This window comes from Petromyzon marinus, unplaced genomic scaffold, assembly GCF_048934315.1.
Source record: "Petromyzon marinus isolate PM22_M1 ecotype Great Lakes invasive population unplaced genomic scaffold, UKy_Petmar_22M1.pri1.0 PM_Scaffold_123, whole genome shotgun sequence".
NCBI classification, from domain to species: Eukaryota; Metazoa; Chordata; class Hyperoartia; order Petromyzontiformes; family Petromyzontidae; genus Petromyzon; species Petromyzon marinus.
Window position 1 is genome coordinate 36,806 of NW_027423084.1, and position 15,963 is coordinate 52,768.

General features: G+C 49.6%; 1 protein-coding gene across 1 annotated transcript in view; it reads left to right on the top strand.

The window, feature by feature from the left end:
- The window catches only part of BROX (BRO1 domain and CAAX motif containing), a 70,433-nt gene that overhangs the window by 34,073 nt on the left and 20,397 nt on the right, over positions 1–15,963 (top strand). The window contains exon 7 of the mRNA XM_076063450.1: positions 5,420–5,573. Coding sequence (XP_075919565.1) covers positions 5,420–5,573 — 154 coding nt within the window. The remainder of the gene's footprint in view (positions 1–5,419; positions 5,574–15,963) is intronic.

The window sequence follows — 15,963 nt, forward strand, 5'->3', positions numbered from 1 at the left end:
TACATTATGTGTCTAACTACACTGTCTAACTACATTATGTGTCTAACTACACTGTCTAACTACACTGTCTAACTACACTGTCTATCTACATTGTCTAACTAAACTGTCTAACTACATTATGTGTCTAACTACATTATGTGTCTAACTACACTGTCTAACTACATTGTCTAACTACACTGTCTAACTACATTATGTGTCTAACTACACTGTCTAACTACATTATGTGTCTAACTACACTGTCTAACTACATTATGTGTCTAACTACACTGTCTAACTACATTATGTGTCTAACTACACTGTCTAACTACATTATGTGTCTAACTACACTGTCTAACTACACTGTCTAACTACACTGTCTATCTACATTGTCTAACTACACTGTCTAACTACATTATGTGTCTAACTACACTGTCTAACTACATTTTGTGTCTAACTACACTGTCTAACTACACTGTCTAACTACATTATGTGTCTAACTACACTGTCTAACTACATTATGTGTCTAACTACACTGTCTAACTACATTATGTGTCTAACTACACTGTCTAACTACATTATGTGTCTAACTACACTGTCTAACTACATTATGTGTCTAACTACACTGTCTAACTACACTGTCTAACTACACTGTCTATCTACATTGTCTAACTAAACTGTCTAACTACATTATGTGTCTAACTACACTGTCTAACTACATTATGTGTCTAACTACACTGTCTAACTACATTGTCTAACTACACTGTCTAACTACATTATGTGTCTAACTACACTGTCTAACTACATTATGTGTCTAACTACACTGTCTAACTACATTATGTGTCTAACTACACTGTCTAACTACATTATGTGTCTAACTACACTGTCTAACTACATTATGTGTCTAACTACACTGTCTAACTACACTGTCTAACTACATTATGTGTCTAACTACACTGTCTAACTACACTGTCTAACTACATTATGTGTCTAACTACACTGTCTAACTACATTATGTGTCTAACTACACTGTCTAACTACATTGTCCAAGTACACTGTCTAACTACATTGTCTAACTACATTATGTGTCTAACTACACTGTCTAACTACATTGTCTAACTACATTGTCTAACTACACTCTAACTACACTGTCTAACTACATTGTCTAACTACACTGTCTAACTACATTGTCTAACTACATTGTGTGTCTAACTACACTGTCTAACTACATTGTCCAAGTACACTGTCTAACTACATTGTCTAACTACATTGTCCAAGTACACTGTCTAAGTGCAGTGTCTAAGTACACTGTCTAACTACACTGTCTAACTACACTGTCTAACTACATTGTCCAAGTACACTGTCTAACTACACTGTCTAACTACAGGGTCTAACTACACTGCCTAACTACATTGTGTGTCTAACTACACTGTCTAACTACATTGTCCAAGTACACTGTCTAACTACACTGTCCAAGTACACTGTCTAACTACACTGTCTAACTACACTGTCTAACTACACTGTCTAAGTGCAGTGTCTAACTACGCTGTCTAATTACACTGTCTAACTACACTGTCTAACTACAGGGTCTAACTACACTGCCTAACTACATTGTGTGTCTAACTACACTGTCTAACTACATTGTCCAAGTACACTGTCTAACTACACTGTCTAACTACACTGTCTAACTACATTGTCCAAGTACACTGTCTAAGTGCAGTGTCTAAGTACACTGTCTAACTACACTGTCTAACTACACTGTCTAACTACATTGTCCAAGTACACTGTCTAACTACACTGTCTAACTACAGGGTCTAACTACACTGCCTAACTACATTGTGTGTCTAACTACACTGTCTAACTACATTGTCCAAGTACACTGTCTAACTACACTGTCCAAGTACACTGTATAACTACACTGTCTAACTACACTGTCTAACTACACTGTCTAAGTGCAGTGTCTAACTACGCTGTCTAATTACACTGTCTAACTACACTGTCTAACTACAGGGTCTAACTACACTGCCTAACTACATTGTGTGTCTAACTACACTGTCTAACTACATTGTCCAAGTACACTGTCTAACTACACTGTCTAACTACACTGTCTAACTACACTGTCTAACTACACTGTCCAAGTACACTGTCTAACTACACTGTCTAACTACACTGTCTAACTACACTGTCTGACTACATTGTCCAAGTACACTGTCTAACTACACTGTCTAACTACATTGTCCAAGTACACTGTCTAACTACACTGTCTAACTACACTGTCTAACTACACTGTCTAACTACATTATGTGTATAACTACACTGTCTAACTACATTGTCCAAGTACACTGTCTAACTACACTGTCTAACTACACTGTCTAACTACATTGTCTAACTACACTGTCTAACTACACTGTCTAACTACACTGTCTAACTACATTGTCCAAGTACACTGTCTAACTACACTGTCTAACTACACTGTCTAACTACACTGTCTAACTACATTGTCCAAGTACACTGTCTAACTACATTGTCTAACTACATTGTGTGTCTAACTACACTGTCTAACTACATTGTCCAAGTACACTGTCTAACTACACTGTCTAACTACATTGTCCAAGTACACTGTCTAACTACACTGTCTAACTACGTTGTTTAACTACACTGTCTAACTACATTGTCCAAGTGCATTGTCTAACTACATTGTCCAAGTACACTGTCTAACTACATTGTCCAAGTACACTGTCTAACTACATTGTCTAACTACATTGTCCAAGTGCATTGTCTAACTACATTGTCCAAGTACACTGTCTAACTACATTGTCCAAGTACACTGTCTAACTACACTGTCTAACTACACTGTCTAACTACATTGTCCAAGTACACTGTCTAACTACATTGTCTAACTACATCGTCCAAGTACACTGTCTAACTACACTGTCTAACTACATTATGTGTCTAACTACACTGTCTAACTACCTTGTCCAAGTACACTGTCTAACTACACTGTCTAACTACACTGTCTAACTACATTATGTGTCTAACTACACTGTCTAACTACATTCTCTAATACCTTGTCCAAGTACACTGTCTAACTACACTGTCTAACTACACTGTCTAACTACATTGTCCAAGTACACTGTCTAACTACATTGTCTAACTACATTGTCTAACTGCATTGTCTAACTACACTGGCTAAGTACACTGTCTAACTACACTGTCTAACTACACTGTGTGTCTAACTACATTGTTCAAGTACACTGTCTAACTACACTGCGTGTCTAACTACATTGTCTAACTACATTGTTCAAGTACACTGTCTAACTACACTGTCCAAGTACACTGTCTAACTACACTGTCTAACTACACTGTCTAACTACACTGTCCAAGTACACTGTCTAACTACACTGTCTAACTACACTGTCTAACTACACTGTCTAAGTACAGTGTCTATGTACACTGTCTAACTACACTGTCTAACTACACTGTCTAACTACATTGTCCAAGTACACTGTCTAACTACAGGGTCTAACTACACTGCCTAACTACATTGTGTGTCTAACTACACTGTCTAACTACATTGTCCAAGTACACTGTATAACTACACTGTCCAAGTACACTGTCTAACTACACTGTCTAACTACACTGTCTAACTACGCTGTCTAACTACACTGTCTAACCACACTGTCTAACTACAGGGTCTAACTACACTGCCTAACTACATTGTGTGTCTAACTACACTGTCTAACTACATTGTCCAAGTACACTGTCTAACTACACTGTCTAACTACACTGTCTAACTACACTGTCCAAGTACACTGTCTAACTACACTGTCTAACTACACTGTCTAACTACGTTGTCCAAGTACACTGTCTAACTATACTGTCTAACTACACTGTCTAACTACACTGTCTAACTACAGAGTCTAACTACATTGTCTAAGTACAGTGTCTAAGTGCATTATGTGTCTAACTACATTGTATAACTACATTGTGTGTGTCTAACTACATTATCTAACTAGTGTCTAACTACACTGTCTAACTACACTGTCTAACTGCATTGTCTAAGTGCAGTGTCTAACTACATTGTCTAAGTAAGTGTCTAACTACATTGTCTAAGTACAGTGTCTGAGTCGAACTACAGTGTCTATCTACAGTGTCTAACTACATTGTATGTGTGTCTAACTACACTGTCTGTGTCTAACTACATTGTGTCTAAGTGCAGTGTCTGTCTACCTACACTGTCTGTCTAACTACACTGTGTGTGTCTAACTACATTGTTTAAGTACATTGTCTAAGTACAGTGTCTAAGTACAGTGTCTAACTACACTGTGTCTAAGTACAGTGTCTGTGTCTAACTACACTGTCTGTGAGTGTCTATGTGTGTGTGTTTATGTGTGTGTCTATGTGTGTGTGTCTATGTGTGTGTGTGTCTATGTGTGTGTGTCTATGTGTGTGTCTATGTGTGTGTCTAAGTGTGTGTCTATGTGTGTGTGTCTATGTGTGTGTCTATGTGTGTGTGTGTCTATGTGTGTGTCTATGTGTGTGTCTAAGTGTGTGTCTATGTGTGTGTGTCTATGTGTGTGTCTATGTGTGTGTGTGTCTATGTGTGTGTGTGTCTATGTGTGTGTGTCTATGTGTGTGTGTGTGTCTATGTGTGTCTGTGTGTGTGTCTATATGTGTGTGTGTGTCTATGTGTGTGTGTGTCTATGTGTTTGTCTATGTGTCTATGTGTGTGTGTCTATGTGTGTGTGTCTATGTGTGTGTCTATGTGTGTGTGTGTCTGTGTGTGTGTCTATGTGTGTGTGTCTATGTGTGTGTGTCTATGTGTGTGTGTCTAGTGTAGTGGTTAGCGCTACGCTGCGCTATGAACCTGGCGACCCGGGTTCGATTCCCGCTCACGGCCAACACCAGTGACGATTATCTGAACCGGTCCCAGGCCTCCCCTAGGTCGACTCAGCCTCAAATGAGTACCTGGTGCGGTGTGTAAACTTTGCCACTAGGGAGACAAAGGCGGTCGGGCGTGGTGCTGGCCACCCACCCCCTCGTGTACCGTTCCGGCCTTCATAGGTGCTCGCTAACAGCACTTGCCCCTACAGTCTGTTACAGGCTATATGGGGGATCTTTGTCTTTGTGTCTATGTAGACTACCAGGAGGCTGAGCGTCTAAGTAAGTCTCACGGACGAGCACGTGGGACAGGGGCTGTCCTTCTGAGCTGTGTGTGTGTCTGTGTGTGTGTGTCTATGTGTGTGTGTCTATGTGTGTGTGTGTCTATGTGTGTGTGTCTATGTAGACTACCAGGAGGCTGAGCGTCTAAGTAAGTCTCACGGACGAGCACGTGGGACAGGGGCTGTCCTTCTGAGCTGTGTGTCTGTGTGTGTGTCTATGTGTGTGTGTGTCTATGTGTGTGTGTGTCTGTGTGTGTGTCTATGTGTGTGTGTCTATGTAGACTACCAGGAGGCTGAGCGTCTAAGTAAGTCTCACGGACGAGCACGTGGGACAGGGGCTGTCCTTCTGAGCTGCTCACTGTACGACTTCTTCACTCGCCTTGGGAGAGACATTGACACAGCACTGCAGAAGAGCTTACGGGAGAACGGATTCATGTGGGTGGTGGTGGGTGGGTTAGTGGGTGGGTTAGTGGGTGGGTTAGTGGGTGGGTGGGTTAGTGGGTGGGTGGGTGGGTGACTGAGTGACTGAGTGAGTGAGTGACTGAGAGACATTGACACAGCACTGCAGAAGAGCTTACGGGAGAACGGATTCATGTGGGTGGTGGTGGGTGGTGGTGGGTGGGTTAGTGGGTGGGTTAGTGGGTGGGTGGGTTAGTGGGTGGGTGGGTGGGTGACTGAGTGACTGAGTGAGTGAGTGACTGAGAGACATTGACACAGCACTGCAGAAGAGCTTACGGGAGAACGGATTCATGTGGGTGGTGGTGGGTGGGTTAGTGGGTGGGTTAGTGGGTGGGTTAGTGGGTGGGTGAGTGAGTGAGTGACTGAGAGACATTGACACAGCACTGCAGAAGAGCTTACGGGAGAACGGATTCATGTGGGTGGTGGTGGGTGGGTTAGTGGGTGGGTGGTGGGTGGGTTAGTGGGTGGGTGGGTTAGTGGGTGGGTGGGTGAGTGAGTGGGTGAGTGACTGAGTGAGTTAGTGACTAAGTGACTGAGTGAGTGACTTACTGAGTGAGTGAGTGACTGAGAGACATTGACACAGCACTGCAGAAGAGCTTACGGGAGAACGGATTCATGTGGGTGGTGGTGGGTGGGTTAGTGGGTGGGTTAGTGGGTGGGTTAGTGGGTGGGTGGGTTAGTGGGTGGGTGGGTGAGTGACTGAGTGAGTGACTGAGTGAGTGAGTGACTGAGTGAGTGAGTGACTGAGAGACATTGACACAGCACTGCAGAAGAGCTTACGGGAGAACGGATTCATGTGGGTGGTGGTGGGTGGGTGGTGGTGGGTGGGTTAGTGGGTGGGTTAGTGGGTGGGTGGGTGGGTGGGTTAGTGGGTGGGTTAGTGGGTGGGTTAGTGGGTGGGTGGGTTAGTGGGTGGGTGGTGGGTGGGTGGGTGACTGAGTGACTGAGTGAGTGAGTGAGTGACTAAGTAACTAAGTGACTGAGTGAGTGACTGAGTGAGTGAGTGACTGAGAGACATTGACACAGCACTGCAGAAGAGCTTACGGGAGAACGGATTCATGTGGGTGGTGGTGGGTGGGTTAGTGGGTGGGTGGGTGGGTTAGTGGGTGGGTGGGTGGGTTAGTGGGTGGGTGGGTGGGTTAGTGGGTGAGGGAGTGGGTTAGTGGGTGAGTGGGTTAGTGGGTGGGTGGTGGGTGGGTGGGTGGGTGGTGGGTGAGTGGGTTAGTGGGTGGGTGAGTGAGTGACTGAGTGACTGAGTGAGTGGTTGAGTGGTTGAGTGACTGACTGAGTGACTGAGTGAGTGACTGACTAAGTGAGTGACTGAGTGAGTGAGTGACTGAGAGACATTGACACAGCACTGCAGAAGAGCTTACGGGAGAACGGATTCATGTGGGTGGTGGTGGGTGGGTTAGTGGGTGGGTGGTGGGTGGGTGGGTTAGTGGGTGGGTGGGTTAGTGGGTGGGTGAGTGAGTGACTGAAAGAGTGAGTGACTGAGTGAGTGACTAAGTGAGTGAGTGACTGAGTGAGTGAGTGACTGAGAGACATTGACACAGCACTGCAGAAGAGCTTACGGGAGAACGGATTCATGTGGGTGGTGGTGGGTGGGTTAGTGGGTGGGTTAGTGGGTGGGTTAGTGGGTGGGTGGGTTAGTGGGTGGGTGGGTGGGTGACTGAGTGACTGAGTGAGTGAGTGACTGAGAGACATTGACACAGCACTGCAGAAGAGCTTACGGGAGAACAGATTCATGTGGGTGGTGGTGGGTGGGTTAGTGGGTGGGTTAGTGGGTGGGTGGGTGAGTGGGTGGGTGGGTGAGTGAGTGGGTGAGTGACTGAGTGAGTTAGTGACTAAGTGACTGAGTGAGTGAGTGACTTACTGAGTGAGTGAGTGACTGAGAGACATTGACACAGCACTGCAGAAGAGCTTACGGGAGAACGGATTCATGTGGGTGGTGGTGGGTGGGTTAGTGGGTGGGTGGGTGGGTTAGTGGGTGGGTGGGTGGGTTAGTGGGTGGGTGGGTGGGTTAGTGGGTGAGGGAGTGGGTTAGTGGGTGAGTGGGTTAGTGGGTGGGTGGTGGGTGGGTGGGTGGGTGGTGGGTGAGTGGGTTAGTGGGTGGGTGAGTGAGTGACTGAGTGACTGAGTGAGTGGTTGAGTGGTTGAGTGACTGACTGAGTGACTGAGTGAGTGACTGACTAAGTGAGTGACTGAGTGAGTGAGTGACTGAGAGACATTGACACAGCACTGCAGAAGAGCTTACGGGAGAACGGATTCATGTGGGTGGTGGTGGGTGGGTTAGTGGGTGGGTGGTGGGTGGGTGGGTTAGTGGGTGGGTGGGTTAGTGGGTGGGTGAGTGAGTGACTGAAAGAGTGAGTGACTGAGTGAGTGACTAAGTGAGTGAGTGACTGAGTGAGTGAGTGACTGAGAGACATTGACACAGCACTGCAGAAGAGCTTACGGGAGAACGGATTCATGTGGGTGGTGGTGGGTGGGTTAGTGGGTGGGTTAGTGGGTGGGTTAGTGGGTGGGTGGGTTAGTGGGTGGGTGGGTGGGTGACTGAGTGAGTGACTGAGTGAGTGACTGAGTGAGTGACTGAGTGAGTGACTGAGTGAGTGAGTGACTGAGTGAGTGAGTGACTGAGTGAGTGAGTGACTGAGAGACATTGACACAGCACTGCAGAAGAGCTTACGGGAGAACGGATTCATGTGGGTGGTGGTGGGTGGGTTAGTGGGTGGGTTAGTGGGTGGGTTAGTGGGTGGGTGAGTGAGTGAGTGACTGAGAGACATTGACACAGCACTGCAGAAGAGCTTACGGGAGAACGGATTCATGTGGGTGGTGGTGGGTGGGTTAGTGGGTGGGTGGTGGGTGGGTTAGTGGGTGGGTGGGTGAGTGAGTGGGTGAGTGACTGAGTGAGTTAGTGACTAAGTGACTGAGTGAGTGACTTACTGAGTGAGTGAGTGACTGAGAGACATTGACACAGCACTGCAGAAGAGCTTACGGGAGAACGGATTCATGTGGGTGGTGGTGGGTGGGTTAGTGGGTGGGTTAGTGGGTGGGTTAGTGGGTGGGTGGGTTAGTGGGTGGGTGGGTGAGTGACTGAGTGAGTGACTGAGTGAGTGAGTGACTGAGTGAGTGAGTGACTGAGAGACATTGACACAGCACTGCAGAAGAGCTTACGGGAGAACGGATTCATGTGGGTGGTGGTGGGTGGGTGGTGGTGGGTGGGTTAGTGGGTGGGTTAGTGGGTGGGTGGGTGGGTGGGTTAGTGGGTGGGTTAGTGGGTGGGTTAGTGGGTGGGTGGGTTAGTGGGTGGGTGGTGGGTGGGTGGGTGACTGAGTGACTGAGTGAGTGAGTGAGTGACTAAGTAACTAAGTGACTGAGTGAGTGACTGAGTGAGTGAGTGACTGAGAGACATTGACACAGCACTGCAGAAGAGCTTACGGGAGAACGGATTCATGTGGGTGGTGGTGGGTGGGTTAGTGGGTGGGTGGGTGGGTTAGTGGGTGGGTGGGTGGGTTAGTGGGTGGGTGGGTGGGTTAGTGGGTGAGGGAGTGGGTTAGTGGGTGAGTGGGTTAGTGGGTGGGTGGTGGGTGGGTGGGTGGGTGGTGGGTGAGTGGGTTAGTGGGTGGGTGAGTGAGTGACTGAGTGACTGAGTGAGTGGTTGAGTGGTTGAGTGACTGACTGAGTGACTGAGTGAGTGACTGACTAAGTGAGTGACTGAGTGAGTGAGTGACTGAGAGACATTGACACAGCACTGCAGAAGAGCTTACGGGAGAACGGATTCATGTGGGTGGTGGTGGGTGGGTTAGTGGGTGGGTGGTGGGTGGGTGGGTTAGTGGGTGGGTGGGTTAGTGGGTGGGTGAGTGAGTGACTGAAAGAGTGAGTGACTGAGTGAGTGACTAAGTGAGTGAGTGACTGAGTGAGTGAGTGACTGAGAGACATTGACACAGCACTGCAGAAGAGCTTACGGGAGAACGGATTCATGTGGGTGGTGGTGGGTGGGTTAGTGGGTGGGTTAGTGGGTGGGTTAGTGGGTGGGTGGGTTAGTGGGTGGGTGGGTGGGTGACTGAGTGAGTGACTGAGTGAGTGACTGAGTGAGTGACTGAGTGAGTGACTGAGTGAGTGAGTGACTGAGTGAGTGAGTGACTGAGTGAGTGAGTGACTGAGAGACATTGACACAGCACTGCAGAAGAGCTTACGGGAGAACGGATTCATGTGGGTGGTGGTGGGTGGGTTAGTGGGTGGGTTAGTGGGTGGGTTAGTGGGTGGGTGGGTTAGTGGGTGGGTGGGTGAGTGACTGAGTGAGTGAGTGACTGAGTGAGTGACTGAGTGAGTGAGTGACTGAGAGACATTGACACAGCACTGCAGAAGAGCTTACGGGAGAACGGATTCATGTGGGTGGTGGTGGGTGGGTTAGTGGGTGGGTTAGTGGGTGGGTTAGTGGGTGGGTGGGTTAGTGGGTGGGTGGGTGGGTGACTGAGTGACTGAGTGAGTGAGTGACTGAGAGACATTGACACAGCACTGCAGAAGAGCTTACGGGAGAACGGATTCATGTGGGTGGTGGTGGGTGGGTTAGTGGGTGGGTTAGTGGGTGGGTTAGTGGGTGGGTGGGTTAGTGGGTGGGTGGGTGGGTGACTGAGTGACTGAGTGAGTGAGTGACTGAGAGACATTGACACAGCACTGCAGAAGAGCTTACGGGAGAACGGATTCATGTGGGTGGTGGTGGGTGGGTTAGTGGGTGGGTTAGTGGGTGGGTTAGTGGGTGGGTGGGTTAGTGGGTGGGTGGGTGACTGAGTGACTGAGTGAGTGAGTGAGTGACTAAGTGACTGAGTGAGTGACTGAGTGAGTGAGTGACTGAGAGACATTGACACAGCACTGCAGAAGAGCTTACGGGAGAACGGATTCATGTGGGTGGGTGGTGGGTGGGTGGATTAGTGGGTGGGTTAGTGGGTGGGTTAGTGGGTGGGTTAGTGGGTGGGTGGGTTAGTGGGTGGGTGGGTGACTGAGTGACTGAGTGACTGAGTGAGTGACTGAGTGACTAAGTGAGTGACTGAGTGAGTGAGTGACTGAGTGAGTGACTGAGTGAGTGAGTGACTGAGTGAGTGAGTGACTGAGTGAGTGACTGAGTGAGTGAGTGACTGAGTGAGTGAGTGAGTGACTGAGTGAGTGACTGACTGACTAAGTGAGTGACTGAGTGAGTGAGTGAGTGACTGAGTGAGTGACTGACTGACTAAGTGAGTGAGTGACTGAGTGAGTGAGTGACTGAGTGAGTGAGTGACTGAGAGACATTGACACAGCACTGCAGAAGAGCTTACGGGAGAACGGATTCATGTGGGTGGTGGTGGGTGGGTTAGTGGGTGGGTTAGTGGGTGGGTTAGTGGGTGGGTGGGTTAGTGGGTGGGTGGGTGGGTGACTGAGTGACTGAGTGAGTGAGTGACTGAGAGACATTGACACAGCACTGCAGAAGAGCTTACGGGAGAACGGATTCATGTGGGTGGTGGTGGGTGGGTTAGTGGGTGGGTTAGTGGGTGGGTTAGTGGGTGGGTGGGTTAGTGGGTGGGTGGGTGGGTGAATGAGTGACTGAGTGAGTGAGTGAGTGACTAAGTAACTAAGTGACTGAGTGAGTGACTGAGTGAGTGACTGAGAGACATTGACACAGCACTGCAGAAGAGCTTACGGGAGAACGGATTCATGTGGGTGGTGGTGGGTGGGTGGGTTAGTGGGTGGGTGGTGGGTGGGTTAGTGGGTGGGTTAGTGGGTGGGTTAGTGGGTGGGTGGGTTAGTGGGTGGGTGGGTGGGTGACTGAGTGACTGAGTGAGTGAGTGACTGATAGACATTGACACAGCACTGCAGAAGAGCTTACGGGAGAACGGATTCATGTGGGTGGTGGTGGGTGGGTTAGTGGGTGGGTTAGTGGGTGGGTGGGTGAGTGGGTGGGTGGGTGAGTGAGTGGGTGAGTGACTAAGTGAGTGACTGAGTGAGTGACTGAGTGAGTGACTGAGTGAGTGAGTGACTGAGAGACATTGACACAGCACTGCAGAAGAGCTTACGGGAGAACGGATTCATGTGGGTGGTGGTGGGTGGGTGGTGGGTGGGTTAGTGGGTGGGTGGGTGGTGGTGGGTGGGTTAGTGGGTGGGTGGGTTAGTGGGTGGGTGGGTTAGTGGGTGGGTGAGTGAGTGACTGAATGAGTGAGTGAGTGACTGAGAGACTGACTGAGTATATGAGTGAGTGACTGAGTGGCTGAGTGAGTGACTGAGTGAGTGAGTTGGTGAGTGACTGAGTGAGTGAGTGACTGAGTGAGTGACTGAGTGAGTGAGTGACTGAGTGACTGAGTGAGTGACTGAGTGAGTGAGTGAGTGACTGAGTGAGTGACTGAGTGAGTGACTGAGTGAGTGACTGAGTGAGTGAGTGAGTGACTGAGAGACATTGACACAGCACTGCAGAAGAGCTTATGGGAGAACGGATTCATGTGGGTGGTGGTGGGTGGGTGGGTGGTGGGTGGGTTAGTGGGTGGGTGGGTGGGTGGGTGGGTTAGTGACTGAGTGACTGAGTGAGTGACTGAGTGAGTGACTGAGTGAATGACTGAATGAGTGAGTGAGTGAGTGACTGAATGAGTGAGTGACTGAGTGAGTGAGTGACTTACTAAGTGAGTGAGTGACTGAGTGAGTGACTGAGTGAGTGACTGACTAAGTGAGTGAGTGACTGAGTGAGTGACTGAGTGACTGACTGAGTGTATGAGTGAGTGAGTGAGTGACTGACTGAGTGTATGAGTGAGTGACTGACTGAGTGAGTGACTGAATGAGTGAGTGAGTGACTGGGTGAGTGAGTGAGTGACTGAGTGAGTGAGTGACTGAGTGAGTGAGTGAGTGACTGAGTGAGTGACTGACTGAGTGAGTGACTGAATGAGTGAGTGAGTGACTGAGTGAGTGACTGAATGAGTGAGTGAGTGACTGAGTGAGTGACTGACTGAGTGAGTGACTGAATGAGTGAGTGAGTGACTGGGTGGGTGAGTGAGTGACTGAGTGAGTGAGTGACTGAGTGAGTGACTGAGTGAGTGACTGACTGAGTGAGTGACTGAGTGAGTGACTGACTGAGTGAGTGACTGACTGAGTGAGTGACTGACTGAGTGAGTGACTGAATGAGTGAGTGAGTGACTGAGTGAGTGACTGAATGAGTGAGTGAGTGACTGAGTGAGTGAGTGACTGAGTGAGTGACTGACTGAGTGAGTGACTGACTGAGTGAGTGACTGAGTGAGTGACTGACTGAGTGACTGACTGAGTGAGTGAGTGAGTGACTGAGAGACATTGACACAGCAATGCAGAAGAGCTTACGGGAGAACGGATTCATGTGGGTGGTGGTGGGTGGGTTAGTGGGTGGGTGGGTGGGTGGTGGTGGTGGGTGGGTGGTGGTGGGTGGGTGGGTGGTGGTGGGTGGGTGGTGGTGGGTGGGTGGGTTAGTGGGTGGGTGGGTGGGTGACTGAGTGAGTGACTAAGTGAGTGACTGAGTGACTGAGTGAGTGACTGAGAGACATTGACACAGCACTGCAGAAGAGCTTACGGGAGAACGGATTCATGTGGGTGGTGGTGGGTGGGTGGTGGTGGGTGGGTTAGTGGGTGGGTGGTGGGTGGGTGGGTGGGTGACTGAGTGACTGAGTGAGTGAGTGACTGAGAGACATTGACACAGCACTGCAGAAGAGCTTACGGGAGAACGGATTCATGTGGGTGGTGGTGGGTGGGTTAGTGGGTGGGTTAGTGGGTGGGTGGGTGAGTGGGTGGGTGGGTGGGTGACTGAGTGACTGAGTGAGTGAGTGACTGAGAGACATTGACACAGCACTGCAGAAGAGCTTACGGGAGAACGGATTCATGTGGGTGGTGGTGGGTGGGTTAGTGGGTGGGTTAGTGGGTGGGTTAGTGGGTGGGTGGGTTAGTGGGTGGGTGGGTGGGTGAATGAGTGACTGAGTGAGTGAGTGAGTGACTCAGTGACTGAGTGAGTGACTGAGTGAGTGACTGAGAGACATTGACACAGCACTGCAGAAGAGCTTACGGGAGAACGGATTCATGTGGGTGGTGGTGGGTGGGTGGGTTAGTGGGTGGGTGGTGGGTGGGTTAGTGGGTGGGTTAGTGGGTGGGTTAGTGGGTGGGTGGGTTAGTGGGTGGGTGGGTGGGTGACTGAGTGACTGAGTGACTGAGTGAGTGACTGAGAGACATTGACACAGCACTGCAGAAGAGCTTACGGGAGAACGGATTCATGTGGGTGGTGGTGGGTGGGTTAGTGGGTGGGTTAGTGGGTGGGTGGGTGAGTGGGTGGGTGGGTGAGTGAGTGGGTGAGTGACTAAGTGAGTGACTGAGTGAGTGACTGAGTGAGTGACTGAGTGAGTGAGTGACTGAGAGACATTGACACAGCACTGCAGAAGAGCTTACGGGAGAACGGATTCATGTGGGTGGTGGTGGGTGGGTGGTGGGTGGGTTAGTGGGTGGGTGGGTGGTGGTGGGTGGGTTAGTGGGTGGGTGGGTTAGTGGGTGGGTGGGTTAGTGGGTGGGTGAGTGAGTGACTGAATGAGTGAGTGAGTGACTGAGAGACTGACTGAGTATATGAGTGAGTGACTGAGTGGCTGAGTGAGTGACTGAGTGAGTGAGTTGGTGAGTGACTGAGTGAGTGAGTGACTGAGTGAGTGACTGAGTGACTGAGTGAGTGAGTGAGTGAGTGACTGAGTGAGTGAGTGACTGAGTGAGTGAGTGACTGAGTGAGTGACTGAGTGAGTGAGTGAGTGACTGAGTGAGTGAGTGAGTGACTGAGTGAGTGACTGAGTGACTGAGTGACTGACTAAGTGAGTGAGTGACTGAGTGAGTGAGTGACTGAGTGAGTGACTGAGTGAGTGAGTGAGTGACTGAGTGAGTGAGTGAGTGACTGAGAGACATTGACACAGCACTGCAGAAGAGCTTACGGGAGAACGGATTCATGTGGGTGGTGGTGGGTGGTGGTGGGTGGGTTAGTCGGTGGGTTAGTGGGTGGGTGGGTTAGTGGGTGGGTGGGTGAGTGACTGAGTGAGTGACTGAGTGAGTGAGTGACTGAGTGAGTGACTGAGTGAGTGACTGAGTGAGTGAGTGAGTGACTGAGTGACTGAGTGAGTGACTGAGTGAGTGAGTGAGTGACTGAGAGACATTGACACAGCACTGCAGAAGAGCTTACGGGAGAACGGATTCATGTGGGTGGTGGTGGGTGGGTTAGTGGGTGGGTTAGTGGGTGGGTTAGTGGGTGGGTGGGTTAGTGGGTGGGTGGGTGACTGAGTGACTGAGTGAGTGAGTGAGTGACTAAGTGACTGAGTGAGTGACTGAGTGAGTGAGTGACTGAGAGACATTGACACAGCACTGCAGAAGAGCTTACGGGAGAACGGATTCATGTGGGTGGTGGTGGGTGGGTTAGTGGGTGGGTTAGTGGGTGGGTTAGTGGGTGGGTGGTTTAGTGGGTGGGTGGGTGGGTGAATGAGTGACTGAGTGAGTGAGTGACTAAGTAACTAAGTGACTGAGTGAGTGACTGAGTGAGTGAGTGACTGAGAGACATTGACACAGCACTGCAGAAGAGCTTACGGGAGAACGGATTCATGTGGGTGGTGGTGGGTGGGTGGGTTAGTGGGTGGGTTAGTGGGTGGGTGGGTTAGTGGGTGGGTGGGTGAGTGACTGAGTGAGTGAGTGACTGAGTGAGTGACTGAGTGAGTGACTGACTGAGTGACTAAGTGACTAAGTGACTGAGTGAGTGACTGAGTGAGTGAGTGACTGAGAGACATTGACACAGCACTGCAGAAGAGCTTACGGGAGAACGGATTCATGTGGGTGGTGGTGGGTGGGTTAGTGGGTGGGTTAGTGGGTGGGTGGGTTAGTGGGTGGGTGGGTTAGTGGGTGGGTGGGTGGGTGACTGAGTGACTGAGTGAGTGAGTGACTGAGAGACATTGACACAGCACTGCAGAAGAGCTTACGGGAGAACGGATTCATGTGGGTGGTGGTGGGTGGGTTAGTGGGTGGGTTAGTGGGTGGGTGGGTGAGTGGGTGGGTGGGTGAGTGAGTGGGTGAGTGACTGAGTGAGTTAGTGACTAAGTGACTGAGTGAGTGAGTGACTTACTGAGTGAGTGAGTGACTGAGAGACATTGACACAGCACTGCAGAAGAGCTTACGGGAGAACGGATTCATGTGGGTGGTGGTGGGTGGGTTAGTGGGTGGGTTAGTGGGTGGGTTAGTGGGTGGGTGGGTTAGTGGGTGGGTGGGTGACTGAGTGACTGAGTGAGTGAGTGAGTGACTAAGTGACTGAGTGAGTGACTGAGTGAGTGAGTGACTGAGAGACATTGACACAGCACTGCAGAAGAGCTTACGGGAGAAC